This window comes from Peromyscus californicus, unplaced genomic scaffold (genome assembly GCF_007827085.1).
Source record: "Peromyscus californicus insignis strain IS unplaced genomic scaffold, ASM782708v3 Scaffold_18__1_contigs__length_77618521, whole genome shotgun sequence".
NCBI lineage: Eukaryota > Metazoa > Chordata > Mammalia > Rodentia > Cricetidae > Peromyscus > Peromyscus californicus.
The window spans coordinates 4,775,148-4,796,183 of record NW_026294480.1 but is presented as its reverse complement, the minus strand read 5'-3'; the positions used below and the strand labels follow the sequence as shown (position 1 = coordinate 4,796,183).

At 45.4% G+C, this 21,036-nt stretch overlaps 1 protein-coding gene across 1 annotated transcript in view; it reads right to left on the bottom strand.

The window, feature by feature from the left end:
- Positions 1-9,007: 9,007 nt before the first annotated feature.
- The window catches only part of Ube2ql1 (ubiquitin conjugating enzyme E2 Q family like 1), a 40,505-nt gene continuing 28,476 nt past the window's right edge, over positions 9,008-21,036 (bottom strand). The window contains exon 2 of the mRNA XM_052742928.1: positions 9,008-10,355. Within this exon, the coding sequence (XP_052598888.1) occupies positions 10,224-10,355 (132 nt within the window). The 3' untranslated portion in view covers positions 9,008-10,223. The remainder of the gene's footprint in view (positions 10,356-21,036) is intronic.

The window sequence follows — 21,036 nt, the reverse complement described above, 5'->3', positions numbered from 1 at the left end:
ACTGGCTGGGCCTGGAGTGAGCTTCCTTCTCACGCTGGGCTCCATAACAGGCATGACCTTAAGAGGGACACAGTGAGGCCCAAGCAGGACACAACAGTTGTGGTCAGCATGTAGTGGACGTGGTGCATCTACACTGCCCTGCCATGGTACAGACCATAGGGAAGGTGGCTTCGGGTTGACAGAGTCATAGCAATACTTGACTTTTAAATGATCTCCTACTGTTTTTAAAATTAGAAACCTTACCCATTTCAGTCTTTTAAAATTTTTCACTAAAAGCTTCTTTTGTTGTGTATGGTATTATACACTTGTGTGGAGTCTGGAGACAGATGTTTGGTGTCTGTCCTTGATTGCTGTTCACCTTATTGTTTTGCGACAGGGTCTCTCAGTGATACCAGAGTCCAATGATTAATCAGCTACACCAGCTGGTTGATGAGCTTTGGGGATCTGCCTGTTTTACCCCCACTCCCTCCTAGGCCATAGTTATAGGCACATGCTACTGTGCATGGTTTTTAACATGGGCTCTGAGGATCTGAATGCAGTTCTTTAAGCTTGCACAGCAGGCACCTCACTGAACCATCTCCATACCTGGAAATGGCATTTAAAAGAAGCAAATAATTGATTGATGCCATAGATTTATACAAAAATGACACAAAGACCATGCAAAACGAATTAAACTCCAAGTGCCAGAAAAAATAAAGTTGAATGTGATGCTTTCCCACACCATGGCTGGAAGTCACATGGCCATTGGGGTGATACCAAGTCTCCTGGCTGCACTTCTGGAATAGCCCACCCTGGAACAAGGAAGGGACAGTTCTTCATTCAGCCAGTAAACAAAACTCAGTGACCCAGCTTTGCATGCCCATCTTTTTCTCCTGAAAGCACTGGTGGGAAGAGGAGCTTGTCTAGAGATTGTCTCCCTTGGTAACTGAGGAACAGTTTGTTTCCTGAGTCTTCAAGATCCATAGCTGAAGAAACACTGTAACAACCGACAGCCACAGGAGATGCCCACAGCTTACTGCCACCTAGTTTCTACTAATCATGGCTGCTTTGGAGGAACTTGAATAGGCAAGCTACTCTTAATATCTTGTCCTTTTAGTCCAGCAGCTGCTTCGTGTATTTGGGGAGAGTAAGAAAGCAGTATGAAGGCTGGATGTAGCTGAGTTGGTAGCGTGCTTGCCTAGTGTCCATGCAGCTGTGTCCAAGCCCCGCCTCTGAATACACTGGGCAAGGGGACACATGTCTGTAATTCCAGCACTTGGGAGTTGGAGGCATGAAGATTAGGAATTCAAGGCTAGTCTCACCTATATATCGAGATTGAGGCCAACAAGAATACATGAGACTCTGTCTCAAGAGAAAAGGTGGGATTGGACCAAGAGGTGAATGACTCTTCTCCCATCAAGAGAGTCCTGCCTCTAGGATCTAGGCCTGGGGGCATAACCTGTGCCCAGGAACCCCCACCCATTACTGCCCCAGTTGCTGGCCAGCAGGGAAGACCCCTGCAGGCAGGCTTCCCCATCAATACCCCCATCAGACCCTGCAATCTACAAGAATTACTCCCTACCCCAAACCCACCCATCCCCCTGCAGCCTCAGTGGCTTCCTGAGACACAGAATCTGCCAGTTCTGATTGGACAAAGAGTGGCACCCTGAGACACAGACACAGCAAGCACAGACTGGACCAAGAACAGCTTGCTCAGACACAGGGACCTCTTACACTTGTTGGAGGAAGAGATGGGTAGATGCCAGTGAAAAAATACATCAGCATAAAGAGCAGAATGGCACCTCCAGAACCTAGCAATTCTACAACAGCAAGATCTGAACATCACAACCTAGAAGAAGCAGAAGAAAGTGACCTTAAAAATAACTTTATGAAGATGATAGAGTGCTGTGGGATGTTCTGTATGGCAAATGTGTTGATGATTAGTCAATAAATAAAACACTGATTGGCCATTGGCTAGGCAGGAAGTGTAGGTGGGACAAGGAGGAGAATAAAGCAACTGGGAAGTGGAAGGCTGAGTCAGAGAGACACTGCCAGCCACCATGATGAGAAACAGCATGTGAAGATGCCGGTAAGCCACGAGCCATGTGGCAAGGTATAGATTTATAGAAATGGATTAATTTAAGCTATAAGAACAGTTAACAAGAAGCCTGCCACGGCCATACAGTTTGTAACCAATACAAGTCTCTGTGTTTACTTGGTTGGGTCTGAGTGGCTGTGGGACTGGCAGGTGAGAGAGATTTGTCCTGACTGTGGGTCAGGCAGGAAAACTCTAGCTACAATAGAGACTTTTAAAGAGGAAATGAAAAATTCCCTTAAAGAAATTGAGGAAAAGACAAACTAAAAATTGGAAGAAATCAATAAATCCCTTAAAGAAAGTCAAGAAAACTCAAGAAAAAGCAATTGAAGGACACAGTTCAAGACCTAAAAGTGAAATAGAAACAATGAAGAAGACACAAACCAAAGCAATGCTGGAAATAGAAAATCTGAGCAAACAAACAGGAACTACAGATGCAAGCATAACCAAAAGAACACAAGAGATGGAAGAGAGAATCTCTGGCATGGAGGATACAATAGAGGAAATAGATTCATCAGTCAATCAAAGAAAACACCAAAGCCAAAAAAAGTCATAACACAAAACGTCCAGGAAATCTGAGACACCATGAAAAGGCAAAACTTAAGAATAATAAGGATAGAAGAAGGAGAAGAATATCAACTCAAAGGCACAGAAAATATATTCAACAAAATCATAGAAGAAAACGTTCCCAATTTAAAGAAGGAAATACCTATGAAGATACAAAAAGCTTATAGAACACCAAATAGACTAGACCCCCCAAAAAGTCCCATTTCCACATAATAATTAAACCACTAAACATACAGAAAAAAAGAAAGAATATTATTAAGAGCAGTAAAGAAAAAAGGCCAAGTGACTTTTAAGGCAGACCCATCAGAATAACACCTGACTTCTCAATGGAGACTCTGAAAGCCAGAAGGTCCTGGACAGACATAATGCAGACACTAAGAGACCACGGATGCCCCAGACTACTATACCCACCAAAACTTTCAATCACCATAGATGGAGTGCACAAGACATTCCAAGACAAAACCAGATTTAAACAATACCTATCCACAAATCCAGCCCTACAGAAAGCACTAGAAGGAAAACTCCAACCTAAGGAAGTTAGATGCACCCATGAAAACAAAGGCAATAGATAGCCCCACAGCAGCAAATCCCAAAGAAGGGAAATACAAATGTCTACTACCACCAAAAGATAATAGGAATCAGCAATTACTGGTCATTAATATCCCTTAATATCAATGGATTCAATTTGCTTATAAAAAGATACAGGCTAACAGAATGGGTACGAAAACAGGACCCATCCTTCTGCTGCTTACAAGAAACTACAAAGACAGACACTACCTCAGAGTAAAAGGCTGGGAAAAGACTTTCCAATCAAACGGACTTAAGAAGCAAACTGGAGTAGCATCCTAATATCTAATAAAATAGACTTCAAACTAAAATCAATTGAAAGAGATCGGGAAGGACATTATATATTATTCACAGGAAAAATCTACCAAGATGAAGTCTCAATTCTGAATATTTAGGCCCCAAATACAAGGGCACCAACATATGTAAAAGAAACAATACTAAAGCTTAAATCACACATCAAACCCCACACACTAGTAGTAGGAGACTTCAACACCCCAGTGTCATCAATGGACAGATTTGCCAGACAGAAACTTAACAGAGAAATAAGGGATCTAACAGATGTTATGACTGAAATGGACTTAATAGATACCTACAGAACATTCCACCCTAACACAAAAGGGTATGCCTTATTCTCAGCACCCCATGGAACTTTCTCTAAAATCGACCACATACTTGGTCACAAAGCAAATCTCAACAGATACAAAAAATTGGAATAACTTCCTGTATTTTATTGGACCACCATGGCTTAAAGTTAGATTTCAACAACAATAAAAATTACAGAAAGCCTACAATCTCATGGAAACTGAATAATGCTCAACTGAATCACCAATAAGTCAAGGAAGAAATAAAGAAAGAAATTAAAGACTTTCTAGAATTTAATGAAAATGAATATAGAACATACCCAAACTTATGGGACACTATGAAAGCAGTGCTAAGAGGAAAATTCATAGCTCTAAATGCCCACATAAAGAAGTTGGAGAAATCTCACACTAGCAACTTAACAGCACACCTAAAAGCTCTAGAACAAGAAGAAAAAAACTCAACCAGGAGGAATAGATGGCAGGAAATAATCAAATTGAGGGCTGAAATCAATAAAATAGAAACAGTGAGAATAATACAAAGAATCAATGAAACAAAGAGTTGGTTCTTTGAGAAAATCAACAAGATAGACAAGCCCTTATCCAGGCTAACCAAAAGGCAGAGAGAGAGCATCCAAACTAACAAAATCAGAAATGAAAAGGGAGACGTAACAACAGACAATGAGGAAATCCAGAGAATCATCACATCATACTTCAAAAACCTGTACTCCACAAAATTGGAAAATCAAAAAGAAATGGGTGATTTTCTGTTTAGGTATCACATAACGAAATTAATCAAGACAAGATAAACAATTTAAATAGACTTATAACACCTAAGGAAATAGAATCAGTCTTTAAAAGTCTCCCAACAACAACAACAACAACAAAAAAGCCCAGGACCGGATGGTTTCAGTGCAGAATTCTATGAGAATTTCAAAGAAGAGCTAATACCAATACTCTTCAAATTGTTCCACACAATAGAAACAGAAGGAACATTGCCAAACTCTTTTTATGAGGTTATAGTTACCCTGATACCCCAACCACACAAACATGCAACAAAGAAAGAGAGTTACAGACCAATCTCCCTCACGAACATTGATGCAAAAATACTCAATAAAATACTGGCAAACTGAATCCAAGCACACATCCAAAAATTATCCACCATGACCAAATAGGATTCATTCCAGTGATGCAAGGATGGTTCAACATACGAAAATCTGTCAATGTAATACACCATATAAACAAACTGAAAGAAAAAAAAACCCACATGATCATCTCATTAGATGCTGAAAAAGCTTTTGACAAAGTCCAACACCTCTTCATGATAAATGAGGGATCAGGAATACAAGGAACATTCCTAAACATAATAAAGGTAATTTACAGCAAGCCAACAGCCATCATCAAATTAAATGGAGAGAAACTCAAAGCAATTCCAAAACAAGACAAGGCTGTCCAATCTCTCCATACTTATTCAATATAGTACTCAAAGTCATAGCTAGAGCAATAAGACAACAAAAGGAGATCAAGGGGATACAAATTGGAAAGGAAGAAGTCAAACTTTCGCTATTTGCAGATGATATGATAGTATATATAAGTGACCCCAAAAATTCTACCAGGGAACTCCTAAAGCTAATAAATACCTTCAGTAATGTGGCAGGATATAGGATTAACTAAAAAAAAATCAGTAGCTCTCCCATATACAAATGATAAAAGGGCTGAGAAAGAAATCAGAGAAACATCACCCTTTACAATAGCCACAAATAATATAAAATATCTTTGGGGTAACTCTAACTAAGCAAGTGAAAGACCTGTATAACAAGAATTTTAAGTCCCTGAAGAAAGAAATTGAAGAAGATATCAGAAAATGGAAAGATGTCCCATGCTCATGGATAGGTAAGATTAACATAATAAAAGTGACAATCTTACCAAAAGCAATCTACAGATTCAATGCAATCCCCATCAAAATCCCAACGCAATTCTTCACAGACCTGGAAAGAAAAACACTCGACTTCATATGGAAAAAAAAAAAAAAGAACAACCAGGATAGTCAAAACAACCCTGTACAATAAAGCAACCTCTGGAGTCATCACAATCCCTGACCTTAAACTCCACTATAGAGCTACAGTAATAAAAACAGCTTGGTATTGACGTAAAAATCAACATGTAGACCAATGAAATCAAATGGAAGACTCTGACATTAATCCACACACCTATGAACACCTTATTTTTGACAAAGTAGCCAAAATTGTACAATGGGAAAAAAAGAAAGTATCTTCAACAAATAGTGCTGGCATAACTGGATATCAACAAGTAGAAGATTGTAAATAAGCCCATATCTGTTGCCATGCACAAAACTCAAGTCCAAGTAGATCAAAGACCTCAACATAAATCCAGTTACACTGAACCTGAAGAAGAGAAAGTAGGAAGTAGACTTGAATCCATTGACCCAGGAGACCACTTGCTAAATATAACACCAGTAGCACAGATACTGAGAGCAACAATTAATAAATGGGATCTCCTGAAACTGAGAAGCTTCTGTAAGGCAAAGGACACGGTCAATAAGACAAAACAACAGCCTACAGAATGCGAAAAGATCTTCACCAATCCCACATCTGACAGAGGGCTGATATCCAGAATATATAAAGAACTCAAGAAATTAGACATCAAAATACTGAACAATCCAATTAAAAAATAGACTACAGAGCTAAACAGAATTCTCAACAGGAGAATCTCAAATGACCAAAAGACATTTAAGGAACTGCTCAACATCCTTAGTCATCAGAAAAATGCAAATCAAATGACTCTGGATACCATCTTACACCTGTCAGAATGGCTAAGATAAAAAACACTGATGACAGTTTATGTTGGAGAGGATGTGGAGCAAAGGGAATATTCCTCCACTGTTGGTGGGAGTGCAAACTTGTACAGCCACTTTGGAAATCAGTATGGCAGTTTCTCAGAAAATTGAGGATCAATCTTCCTCAAGACCCAGCTATACCACTCTTGGGCATATACCCAAAGAATGCTCAATCATACCACAAGGATACATGCTCAAGTATGTTCATAGCAGCATTATTCATAATAGCCAGGACCTGGAAACAACCTAGATGCCCCTCAACCAAAGAATGGATAAAGAAAATGTGGTACATATACACAATGGAGTACTTACTATTCAGCAGTGAAAAACAATGACATCATGAAATTTGCAGGCTAATGGATGGAACTAAAAAATATCATCATGAGTGAGGTAACCCAGACTCAGAAAGACAAACATGGTATGTACTTACTCATAAGTGGATACTAGATGTAAAGCAAAGGATAACCAAACTATAACCCACAGCTCCAGAGAAGCTAGCTAACAAGGAAGACCCTAAGAGGGATGCATGGATCGCCCTGGGAAGGGGAAATAGATGAGATCTCCATGAGTAAACTGGGGATGAGGGGTGGGCAATGGAGTGCAGGGTATGGGGGATGAGAACATAAAGGAATGGGATGGTCAAGCTGGACCAGGGATGTAGTGGAAAGCAATGAAAGAGATACCATGATAGAGGGAGACACCATGGGGATGGGGAGAAACCGGGTGCTAGGGAAGTTCCCAGGAATCCACAAGGATGACCCCTGGTTAGACTACTAGCAATAGTGGAGAGGGTGCCTGAATTGGCTTACCCCAGTAATCAGATGGGTGAACACCCTAACTGTCATCATAGAGCCTTCATCCAGTAACTGATGGAGGCAGATGCAGAGATCCACAGCCAAACTCCAGCCTGAGCTCCAGGAGTCCAGTCAAAATAGAGAAGAGGGATTCTATGAAGAAGGAGCATCAAGATCATGATGGGGAAACCTATAGAGACAACCAAATCAAACTAGTGGGAACTCATGAATTTTAGACTAGCCACTGTGGAACCTCCATGGAATTAAACTAGGCCCTCTGCATAAGTGAGATAGTTGTGCAGCTTGGTCTGCTTAAGGGGCCTCCTGGCAGTAGGATCAGGATCCATCCCTGGTACATGAGCTGGCTTTTTGGAGCCCGTTACCTGTGGTGGGACGCCTTGCACATCCTTGAGGCAGGGGGAGGGGCTTGGACCTACCTCTAATGGATGTACCAGGCTCTACTGACTCCACATGGGAGGCCTTGCCTTCTTGGGGTTGGGGAGTTGGAGGGGGAAGGCTGGAGGGGTGGGAGGAGGGAAGAGAGGGGGAATCTGTGATTGGTATGTAAAATGAATAAAACATTCCTTAATTTAAGAAAAAAGAAAAAGTGATAAGAAGCAAAGAGACGATACTGGGTATATTTGGTTGGCTCCCAGGCACACCGGGAAGAGCCAGTCTCTGGCCTTTGAGCAATGAGAAGCCCACATTGTCTAAGTAGCCAAGAAGCTGGCTCTCCCTTCACAGTTGGAAAGCCAAAGTGGCACCATTTGAGCACGGCCAGTCCTACAGCCATGCTTTCTGGTAGGTTCCAGTCAGCTCCCTGGAAACATTTGAGTCAACCACGTGTTTGCAAGACTGGCTTCCTAAGATATGCTTCCATCCTGCAAAATGTTGTCCCGACATGTGTTTTGGGATTGGAAGTGTGTGAAATAATAATAATAATAATAATAATAATAATAATAATAATAATAATAATACTTTAAATGCAGATGAAAAACTTCCAGTGGGGCTGGAGAGCTGGCTCAGTGGTTAAGAGCACTGACTGCTCTTCCAGAGGAACTGAGTTTGAGTCTCAGCACCTACATGGTGGCTCATCACAGTCTGTGAGTCAAGTTCCAAGGGACTGGATGCCCTCTAGTGGTTTCTGAAGGCACCAGGCATGCATGTGGTGCACAGACATACATACAGGCAAAACATCTATATATATTAAAAAAGGCAGATAGACAGACAGAGAAAGGAAGGGAGGAAAGGAGAAAGGAAGGAAGGGGGAAGGGAGAAAGGAAGGAAGGGAGGGAGGGAGGAAGGAAGGAAGGAGGAAGGGAGAGAGGGAGAGAGGAAGGAAGGAAGGGAGGGAGGAGGGGAGGAAGGAAGGAAGGGAGGGAAGGGGAGGGAAGGAGGAAGGAAGGGAGGAAGGAAGGGACAGAGGGAGGGAAGGAGGAAAGGGGAGGGAGGAAGGGAGGGAGGGAGGGAGGAAAGGGGAGGGAGGAAGGAAGGGAAGAAGGGAGGAAGGGAGGGAGACTGTCTTCCAGTAGAAGGCTAGCTCACAATAATTGATCCTGGAGGCCAGGTGTCAGGTATGCATGATTTTATTTAAAATGTGTCCAATAAGATTTTCCACTTGGAATGAACATTTTACCTTTTTCCGCATGTTATCATAAACATTATCTCCTCATTTCACGGAGTTCCTTAGAAAGGTCTAGGTAATTTAACAGAAGAGCAAAATGAAAGTGTGGTGAGATTAAATAACAGGAAGTTTACACCGCAGTGAGGGTGCTCTCGCCTCAACCTCAGGGACACACAAGTGACTGGTGGGTGAAGTAACAGACCGGGTCATGCAAGTCCTCCGTGTGTCACTTGGTGTCCTTTGGCAGTTCTGGTGTCTCCTGTCACTAGCACGGAAGACAAAGTGAGTCCGATGACCTCAGCGAATGGGCAATTGTCTTTTGATGGCTGAGAGGAGATGGACACAGACGCACTGTGGTTGGAGCATTCCCTAATGTCTGAAGAGAATGTTCCCTCTGGTCTGTCTGCTGCTCTGAGCCCCAGGGGCGTGCACCTTAGGTCCTGAACCCCCCTGGTGACCGCAGCACCCCCTGCCTCTCATCCAATGGCACTGGTTGACCTGTGAACAGCAGCACAGCACAAGATAAGCAAGGGAACACATTTTAATCAAGTGGGCAGTTGTAGTTTTAAGTCAGCACTAGAACCCGGCAATGTTAAGGTTTGTGTTTTCATGAGCCAAAGGTCATAGCATGAATGAGGTCTAAAGGTCATCACAGCGGACCACAGGCCACAGAAAGAAAGATATGTTTTCAAGTTATGTCGACCTGCCAGGAAGAGAAAGAGATACAGAGCACAGCGGAACAGGGGCCAGCAGGGGCCCAGTGGTGCGCGGTGCTCCTGACTGGGGAACAAGGCCTTGCACATGGAAATGAAGTGGGCGGGGCACTGAGATGCCCGCCAGCTGCTCCGAGCTGCTGTCATGGAAAGAAGCTAAGGGCAATGGGACAGGTGGGCGGAGGGGCCGGGGGGCTGGGAAACATCATCATCTCGATGTTTGTTCTAAAGTGACTTAGAGACGGTCATTTATTATGGAAACACAATCCTGAACAGTTCGCTCTTTCTCTCCGTAAACACACCAGTTCATAAATAACTTAAGTGTGTCCTTTGAGTTCGGGACACAGTTCTGGCTGGAGTAGAAAAGGGTAGAAGGTGCACAGCGGTGGGAGGAGATGGCAGGGTGGAGTGTGGACGGGCTGCTCAAGCGTCGAGGGTGCGTGCGGGCATCAGCCGTCAGACACCGGCGGGGTGACCCAGCCGTATTTCTCGTGCGTCTTCACCAAACTCTTAAAGGTTGCTTCCGCTTCCTTGCGGCTGAAGGACTTTTTTGACTTGCCGGCTTTTCTGCAGATCCGACCCTGTGTGAGATGGAAAGGGACACCAGGTTAGAGGCTCAGCAGTGGGCTTGTCTCCTGATATGTTTGTTGAAGGTACTTATGGTGGTGGGCATTTCTGATGTCAGAACAGAGGCGATGTGTTGACCACTAGCAAGGACGATGGGGGCACTCTCACGGAACAGGTGGGGGACTACAGCTTTCTTTGAGAGAGAGCACAGGGGAGAGCCAGAGACTGTAAACCTTTTGTGGGTGCAGACACTTTTTTTTCCCCAAACCATAGCCTCAGCTTTATCCAAACTGGTTCAGTCTGTGAGGCAGGAAGGCAGCCTTCCTGCATCCCTGAAACACAGTTGAAGGATCCCTTAGGAGAAGAGCATCATTTCAGACGGAAACCTTCTCACTGGAACGCTTCAAGTGTAACTTCTGGGTTTTCTTTGATAGCCATGGAAATAGATACATTTATATATAGATGAGTATATTATGTGTTCATAATGCAATTAAAAACTAAAATTTAAAATCCAAGCTTGGGAGCAATTACTGAATTCCTGTCATTTCAAGCATTATATGGCTTGGGAGGCAGGTGGGGGTCAGAGGTCAGAACCACCTCTGAGGTAGATCTTTGTAATCTACTCTGAGAAAAAAGATAAAGGAATAATAAGATAAATGGGTAGATAACAGAATCTACTCTAAAAAGAAAAAGGGGAAGATATAAAAATGACAAAAAGTAGATTATTGAATCTATTAGGAAAAAAAAAAAAGAGAGAATATGGATATAAGATTAAAAAAAGGAGATTGACCGGGCGGTGGTGGTGCACGCCTTTAATCCCAGCACTCGGGAGGCAGAGCCAGGTGGATCTCTGTGAGTTCGAGACCAGCCTGGACACAGAGTGAGTTCCAGGAAAGGCACAACACTACACAGAGAAACCCTCTCTCGAAAAACCAAAAAAAAAAAAAAAAAAAAAAGGAGATTATGGAATCTACATTTAAAAAGGAACTACTTGTTTTAAATAAGATAAGTAATGAAAATTTTTTGTCTGAGTTTACCAAATGTTACTGGACTGGACATTGTTAATATATATAATGGAGTTTTTTGTTTGAATCTGTCAAATGTTAATGGACTAGATATCATTAATGTAATCTTGACTGTGTATATTGTATATACTTACAGGATATAATTTTTCTTGTACTAGTTATAAGCTTCTTTTAAATTTTAGACAAAAAGAGAGGAAATGTGGTGGTATTGTGTTCCTCAAAATATTGTGCACCCTAATAAATTTATCTGGGGTCAGAGACAGAACAGCCACTAGATACAAAGGCTAGAAAATGGTGGCACTCACACCTTTAATCCTAGCATTCCAGAGGCAGAAATCCATCTGGGATCTCTGTGAGTTCAAGGCCACATTGGAAACAGCCAGGCATGGTGACTCACGCCTTTAATCCCAGGGAGTGAGTCTTTAATCCCAGAGAGTGATGGTAGAAGACAGAAAGGTATATAAAGCATGAGGACCAGGAACTAGAAGCATTTGGCTGGTTAAGCTTCAGGCTTTCGAGCAACAGTTCATCTGAGATCCATTTGGATGAGGACTCAGAAGCTTCCAGTCTGAGGAAACAGGATCAGCTAAGAAGTTGGCCAGGTGAGGTTAGCTGTGGCTTGTTCTGGTTCTCTGATCTTCCAGTGTTCACCCCAATACCTGGCTCAGGTTTGATTTTATTAATAAGAACTTTAAGATTCCTGCTACACACCTCCTCAAAAAGACTGTGTGTTTTCTGAAGGACTGAAGACCAGGTCATACAGTGGACCAGAGAACCTGTTCCACCTTAAGGTGGCTGAGAAGACTCAGAGAAGAAGCTGGGTGTGTCCAACCATTTGACAGGTGACAACATGTTCTCATCTACAAAGTTTACTCTTTGAAAACCACATAATGGAGTAACAAAAAGGATGCAAAAACAGTCTCATAATGTTTTCAGTAAGTTTATGCTTTCATGTTGGGTCAAATTCGTAGCTGTCCTCAGCCACATGCGGCCTGAAGGCAGAGGGGTGGACATGCCGGCTAGGCCATGAGAAATGAGAAAAGAGGTGTCACGATTGAAACGGACATATATCTGAGAGCCTGTGGTTTGTCCCCAGAAGTTGGGATGGCAGTGGGCCCTTACTGGATAGCCTGCTGTGGCTCTTAGTCATCTAGCCTCTTAAGTGACTGCTCACCTGAGTTGTTGCCTTTGGCCTTGTGGACATGCTCACTCCTAACCAGGGTCAAGCTTTCCTGGGGTTTAGTTTTCTCTTTGAGCAACCATGCATATGTTATGCACAGATGGGGCCCAAACACCCCAAAAAGACACAACTGCCTTCCATCAGCCGGCCACCTGCCTCCAGTTGCCCACTACTTCTTGGTAATCGAACAGGTTCTGTGTATTCCTGGGGTGCTACACTGATGTCACAGTGTGACTGTGTGAGTGTACTGGGCCCTGAATTGGAGTCAGGTCTCCATACTACACCACAGCCCTGCTGCACCACCCATGCACTGAGGTGGCCTCCGCCCAGGCTGTGGGGCCAGAGGCGGGAAGCTTGCTGCAACCCTAGTGAGAGGCGCTGGGTTGGCCAGGGGTGCAGATCCTGGAAACCTGAGGATGGAAGAGCAGCTTGCACTTGTGAATTCAGAGCTTGCACTTGTAGTCCAATGGGACCTTCCTAGTCACAAGGCAGAAATCCAGGCAGGGGTGTTCTCCACGTCCAGTGGCCCCATTTCCAATGGCGCTCTGGCTTAACTCCTCTCTCCCTACTATCCAGGAAACCTGAGACCCTTTATAAAGGCTTCCAGTCAGACCAAGTGAGCTTTCAGAGGGAGAAAGAGGACCTGAGGGGAGGGGAGGGAGCAGCTGCCTGGTGACTGTAATGATGTCCCTAAGTCTCGCCAGGGTATGAGCTCCATGCTTAATTATATACTTTGACACTTTTCTGAAGGGTGGTTATACCCTATAACAAGGGGCCACCAAGATCTAGAACTTGCACAGCCATGGCTGTGGTCAAGGTCCGAAGCTTTGGCATCAGACATGGGGGAAAGTGTTTGTGCAGGAAAGCTGGTTCATACATCCACGACGGCAGACAATTTGAGATATTGTGAGTATTTTAACCATCTCTCTTATTCCTTTGTACGGTACTGATGACTGATGATCTGACTGAGAATTCTGAATAAAAGGACCCAGACAAACAGGCTTGCAGCAGTTTTGGAATATTCAGTGGCTTTGTCACGAACATAAACTTGGCCTATTCTTTGTGAAAGTACCAACTGTTACAAGACACAACCAACAAACCCCCAGTGGAACAAGTGGCCCTTTGTTGCCTTTTTCTCTTCCCGGGAGGATCATGCACATAGAAGAGTCCAGTGCGAAGTCAATTTGACAGCCGGAGAGAGGCTGCCAGAAGCCTGCCGCTCAGGGCCTGCTCTCCACTAAGCTGCCAGTGAGGAGCTCCCAGCCCTGCAGTGAGCACACACGGTCTGCCCGCTTCAGATTGCTGGCCACTTCAGTATTACACAGGTCAACATTAGATTTCAAACACAACATTTCTTTTCCCGCTTCCGCCCGTGGCTGAGTGGTTTTCACTGGTGTGCCCTGCAGTGGCACGAGACAGGGAGAGGAGACCCCTTCTCCCACACATCCTGTGGCCACAGCTGAGTCTGTAAGGGAGTTTCCAGATTGCATTAGCTGAGTGAGTGGTAAGACTCAACCCTGAATGTGGTTGGCAACATTCCAGGAACTGGGGTCCCTGACTGAGTGAGGGGAGAAAGCCAGCCGAGCATCCAGCGCTCAGCTTGCCCTGCTTCTTCACAGAGTGCGGGATGGGATGCCGCCTCACACTCCCGCTGGCGTGACGACTTCCCTGTGGTGATAGACTGTACCCTGGATCTGCCAGCCCAGACAAACCCGCCTTTCCTTAAGTTCCATTCGTCAGAACTTTGGTAGCGGCAGCAAGAACAGTTAACCAAGCACTTGTTACAGATTCATCGAGACAAGAAAAGGAACAGGAAACACTGAGGATTGTGAAGGGGATACAATAAAGGACTGTCTGCCTTATCCTCAGAGCATCCATCTTCCCAGTCTGTTTCCATATAACAGACATTTCTTTTGAATAACTCTCATTTCTTCTCAACTATCTTTACTTGCATTTCACGAGGGAAGACTTGGATGAGACACTCTTGGCCCTTCACTAGGAGAGCTTGGTGACATCCTTCAGAGTCTATGACAACATTCGTGGTGTTCTTTCTCTCTCCAGAGCTACAGGTTGTTAAGGTGGTGCCAGGGAAACACAGTGTCTGCCTCCTCAACCTTTAGGGGCTCAGGCAGATAGTGATGAAGAAGAGGGTTAATGAGAACACAGGAGCCGGACCTGCACCCGAGAAACAAAACCACTAGGTGTGCCTTTGGTTTGATCTTGCTTTGCTGGAGGCTTTAAAAAATATAGATGTGAGCGGGGCGGTGGCAGTGGCGCACGCCTTTAATCCCAGCACCCGGGAGACAGAACCAGGCTGATCTCTGTGAGTTCGAGGCCAGCCTGGTCTACAGAGTGAGATCCAGGACAGGCACCAAAAACTATGCAGAGAAACCCTGTCTCGGAAAAAAAAAAAAGTGTGTGTGTGTGTGTGTGTGTGTGTGTGTGTGTGTGTGTGTGTGTGCGCCTGTGCAGAAGCCAGAGGTCAAACTCGGGTGTCATTTCTCAGGTACCACCCACCTCACATGTTGATATGTGATTTCTCACTTTATCTGGAACTCGCTGATGAGGCTGAGCTGGCTGGTGAGTCCCCGCCATCTTCCTGTCTTTGCTTCCCCAGTACTAGGATGATAAGCATACCCCACCATGCTTTTTCTACATGGCTTCTGGATGTCAGGCTCAGGGTCTTAGGCTCACACATCCAACACTTTACCTACCAGGCTCTGGCTCTTGGAGGTGGGAGGGCAGCCATGTGATGAAACACGAAGACATTCCCATGCCGTCAACAGGCTAATAGGTGGGTCCAAAGACAGGTTCTCTAACTCTGCACAGTTCCCACTGTACCCACCTACACACTGACCCTCAGTTGCCAGGGATACCCTCAGTTGCCTTGTGGCCTCTTTCATTCAGCGTGTTGGGCACTGGGTTAAAGAAGACAAAGTGATGCCACCTTTAGGAGCTTTGGGACCATCATCTGGACACGATGAGGGTGGAGGTGTGTTGTGACTTCGTTGGCGCTGCGACACTGGGGCTGGATGAATCTGCTGTGAGTTATTTTGTACAGTTATTCTGTACAAGCATCAACCTGGTCTCATCCCACTAGGTGCTCCGTACAGCAGTGTTCTTGACCAGACAATGTCACATGTCCTGGAAGAACTTTCACTACCAACTGATATCTGGCTTAGGGACAAGCAAAGGAGCCTGGGCCCATCCTTACTGTTCATCAGCTACATGTAGCCATGTTTCTGGACTGGGAGCAGTGCTGGCTGCTGGACTGAGCCAGATTCTAAATGTCTGCCAGCCCAGCTCAGGAAAAGGAGAAAGGAAGGAGAGAGCACCGAGACAAGGTGTGGGGCTGGAGAGATGGCTCAGCCGTTCAAGGCTAGGCTCATAACCAAAAATATAAGAGAAAAGGTGTGACGATGCCTGTGTCCCCAGAGATTTTTGTTGGTGGTGCTGGAATTAGCTTTGAAATGCAGCCCTAAGTAAAGGCTTGAAATAGACTGCTGTACTCTGGGAGCCACGGGCAGATGCTCTGTGGGCTTACATATGGAATTTTTAGGCTGCGTGGTGCACGCACGCACGCACTCACATGTGTGTATGCTTACGCATGCATACGCACACCGAATGGGGGAGGAGTAGAATCAGCTGATTTGCTGGTAAGTCCTTATCCCAGCCCTCCCTCCACACATGCACGCCAGGACAAGCTACCAGCTCTCGGTTTTGTCATCTGTAAAAGATGCATCACGTCGTGTCAGAAGACACCGGGTTTCCAAAAAGAGTCAAGTGCAAAGTGGGGGATGGGTTTTTACTGTCAAGTCACCGTGCCGTCCACGTCCTTTAAGGTCACGTCAGTTTGCCTCCTTTCGAAACAGTCACAGAAACTCTGTCTTTTAAAGTGGAGATTATGACTTCGGTTATTTGTTATAAAACTGCCTTCAGGCAGACCGGATGCATTACGTTATCTAATTTCTCAGACTTTTCGTGTCCATTGTAACTATTTGACGTGAACACCTCAGTTCTGTATTGCTCACTTCCATAGGTTTTTATCTATAAATAACCCTGTTTGGTATTTGTGCTCCCTTTGTCTGTGGGTTTTGAGTGCACATTAATGTTTCCAAATTCCTCCTGTAGAATTTCCGGGCTCCTGAACATTTTTTTCTGAGCCCTAATTCCAGAGCTGAGCCTTCCTTTCAAACCCTTTAGAAGTGTAATTGCTGGTTTCTGGCATCCAGGAACCATGTGCTGCAGCACAGCTTCCAAGCCTGGGTAGCTCTTCCCCAGGCTTCCTCTCTGTCACACGACTCCCTGGGGAGACGCATAAACCTCACCGGCTCCTGGCTCCTGGCTTGAAGGAAAACGGGACACCCAGTGCTTGGAAACTTGAAAGGAGGGCCACCGCGGGCAGACTTTCTTTTAAGGTTGGAAATTCAAAGCAAATCCTCAGCAAAACCCATTTGTAAGTTTCCAAAGGGGCAGACAAGATACAACACAGACAAGACGGCGTCCAAGAAACCAGCTGCCCAGTCACAGCAAAGGACACTTAAACCATAGGAAAGAGACCTTTCTGGATGGGGTAAACTGAGGCATCAGATGGAAGGGCTTGGAGCACATGCAGCTGTTAGCATGACCTGAGTACGTGTGCATGCATGTGTGAGTGCATGTATGTCACTCATACATGAGTATTTGTAAATGCACACGTGTGTGTGTGTGTGTGTGTGTGTGTGTGTGTGTGTGAATGTGCACAGGCACATAGCTTGTCATAGGTGAGTCTGTGCAAGTGGAACACTGTAGTGGTGGCTTACAAACTGTGGGGACAAATAAGTTCCCTGAAGGGATATGACCACTGCTTTGAGCCCACCAGTGACCTCAAGGCCAGCTTCTTGCTAAACAGAGGGAGCCCCAGGCTGCATGGATCAGTCTGGAGGTCAGTCAGATCCGTGTCCAGGCCCAGGCTTAGTCACCCTTTCCAGCTGCAATCAACACTGAGGGTCAGGAGGACAGAGACTGAGGGGCCTGAGATGGTGGGCGCATGCGCTTGGTGCAAAGGAACTGCTTTGGAATGCCAGTGGGGGTTGTCTGAAGTGAAAATCCCTGATTGCTGCCTTCCCTCACGTCTCTGGAGGATGGTCTCAGACCCACAGTCACTGGTGAACACCTGCTGTCTGGCTGTTTTCACACGGGCCATTTCATCAGATCCTCAGGACTTGTATGGAGCCAGATATTCTATTCCTCAATTTTTAAAGGTTACAGAAGAGCCTGATCTGCTGAGACTGGGGGCCCTGTACCCTAGGAGACCTTGACAAGACCCAGGGAAGAACATCATGGTCAGGGCCTCTGGAGGAGCCCAGGACATGTCAGGGAGGAGGGCTTCCTGGAAAGGCTGGAGGAAGACTTACTGAGCATGATGGGGACCCGGAGCATTCCAGTGACCCCGTCACTGGTGATTCCTGTCAGCCCATCTGCTCAGTTCCAATCCCCAGCACCTGGGCTTCAGGTTTCTGTGTTCTCAGATGGGGTTTCATCAAAAGGTTTCTGCCAAGTGTGGCTCAGGATTCCTTTCATAGACACCCTGTAACAGATTCACTTAAACCCCTCCCTGGCATGGATGCTTCAGACCATTTGAAATCCGAAGCAGTTGATATCCAAAGCATTTTGGGTAAGAATAGTCATATGTTTTCAGAGGATGTAACTCTGCACACAAAAGGGGGCAGTGGGTAGAGAGTGACCTCCCTCCATGTCCCAGTAGCATCTAATCCCAGTGGGATGCAGTGTGTCAGACCCGGAGGAGCACAAGGTTAGACAGAACACTGGGTCAGGCTGTCTTGGGCATGAGTTTCCACGGTGGTGGTTCAGTGGGCTTGGGGCTTAGGTCAGCTTAGCTATGGTCACGGTGCAGAGAAGGAGGGTGAAGGTCTGGCAGAGGCAACACTGTGTCAGTCCAACAAGACATATGCGAGCAGGACTTGGGGGAGGGATCAGTGAGGACAGGATACCCAAGCAGCTTAAGGAGAAAGCAGGTTTCCAGGACTAGGTACTAAGTCTGTGCTGGCTGGGTTTGGGATGTACATCAGAACTCCAGGCTGAAGGGGTAGGGATGGCAGGCTTGGCTCTCTCATCAAGGAATCTAAACAATTTTTGTGAAGAGGGTGCACAGGACAGATGGGAGGGAGGGATGGAGCCTGTCTCCACCATCTCGTGGACCATAAGCCTCTCAGAAGTCACTCTCGCCTGGCCCCAGTGCTCTCCTTGTCCTGTGTGTCAATAACCATGATAGGGATGAACTTCTGTGGTCCACGGAGAGAGCAAGTGAGGACACACGTGTGGCCCCAAATCGCTCACAGCGCCAGCTCTTAAGGAGTCTTAAATGTGTGAAGGTGTTTGGATGTGAAATGTCCCCGACAAGCCCATGCATTTGGACACTTGTCCCCAGACTGGGGTGCTGTTTCAAGAGGCAGTGGAATAGGTAGGAAGTGGGTTGAGCTGGAGGAAGTAGATGGTTGGGGGCAAGCCCTAAGGCTGTTCTGGACCAAGGTCTGTTTCTGCTGAGATGCTCCCTCCTCCATGGAGCTGCTCTGCTTGTCTTTTCCACCATGATGGATTTCATCACCTCCATCCGAGAGCCAGAATCAATCCTTACACCCCCAAGTGGCTTCTGATGTCAGGTATCTGATCACAGAGACGAGAAAAGTTTAACCAATGCAGACGGCTACTTGAGAACTCTCTTTTATGTTTTAGTAGTTGCTCCTTTGGGGAAGAAATATGTTTCTTTAACAGAAAGAGCAGCTTATCCATAAAGGAGTCCTAAGCGAGCAGTTCAAAAGACCTCAGGAACCGGTCAAGTAACTGGCGTCTGAAGAGTCTCCAGTGGCTGCTAGGGACATTGGGAAGGCAAATGCATGGGGCTTCCTACTCCTCAGTTGGCAAGCCTGGTGAAGGGAGCCTCCAGCTGAAACAGTAAGTATAGGAAATAATGAACAAATGAGTGAATGAATGCAATGGGCAGATTAAGATCCCCATGATGGGAGGATAATAGACCATTTTTGTAAGAATCTGACTCTTCGGTGCAAGGTAGGAGAAGAAGATCTCAATGCAGGCCACTCCACTCAAGAGGAAATGTTTCCTCACAGAGAAATCATACAGAACAACAGATTGTTTAATCCAGTCCCAAGTATTTTCCCAATTCTTAAGCCGTTTATGGATTCAGGTACACTGTTAATTTTGTGAAGCCTCTTGGATGGAGAAACTATTGTTGGTTTTGTGTACATTTTGATGGTGTTCACCGAGAAGCTTTTAAAGTGAAGGCACTTTAATTAACAATGCCGTAAAAATCCCCCAGCCGCTGGCAATGCCAAAGGCATACTTCACAGATTCTCACAAACACAGAACATCATTTTCCTCTCCAGCCTAAAGAAAGTTCTAGCAATTGTTGAGTCTGCATTGAAACAGATGGTATTTTGTTGGAAGAATCAAGCACAGAAAAAGCAACATTTCTGCTAAAAATGTGTGTGATATCAGATGATCATTTTAAAGTTGCTGTTTTGAGACTCACTAGCACATTTCTGCATGAGCTGTTCAGGTCCTTGGGGTGGGGTCCAGTAGAGTTTATCCTACCACAGTGGAGAGACAGCAAGACTTGAGTGAAGGGAGCCATGACCCACCGTGTGCCAGACAGGGTTCTCAGGCTGAGGCGGTCCTCACATGAAATATGCCAGGACACCCTAGCAGTTGGGCTCAGTGACCTTCTATACATGTGAAGTAACCGAGACACAGAAAGATCATTGAGGCACTTAACATCACAAAACTTGGAACACCCCAGCCAGATTCTCACAAAGGAATCTTTGGCTGTGAAGTTAGGGTGACCCATAGAACAGAGGACAAGCAAGGCAATGACCCCCCATTCCCCACCAATTTCCTGTCTTGGCTTCTCCGTGACTCCCTCCCCAGGGAGCTCTCTCCTGCTATTGATAAGCCCCCTTTGAGTCTAGAACTCCAAGCCTGTGCCTCATTATTGCCACTATGCATAAACCTCCAGTTTGCCACAGCGATCACCCTGCCTTGATGGACACTTCTGGCCTTCCCCGTCTTCCCAGAGATTTGATCTGTTCACATTACCTGCTCTAGCTTCCTTCCTGTTACTGCGATAAAACACTGTTCAAAAGCAACCTAGGGGAGGAAATGGTTTATTTGGCTCACATTTCCAGGTCATACTCCATTACTGAGGGGAGTCAGGGCATGAACACAAGCAAGAACTTGAAGCAGAAACCATGAGGAGGAACACTGCTGACTAGCTTGTTCTCGGGCTCATGCATAGCCAGCTCTTTTATAGGGGCCAGGGCTGCTTGCCCAGGAAATGACGATGCCACAGTGGGCAGTACTCTGCTGCATCAATTCACAGTCAAGATGTGTGCTGTGGGATGTTCTGTATGGCAAATGTGTTGCTGATTAGTCAATAAATAAAACACTGATTGGCCATTGGCTAGGCAGAAAGTG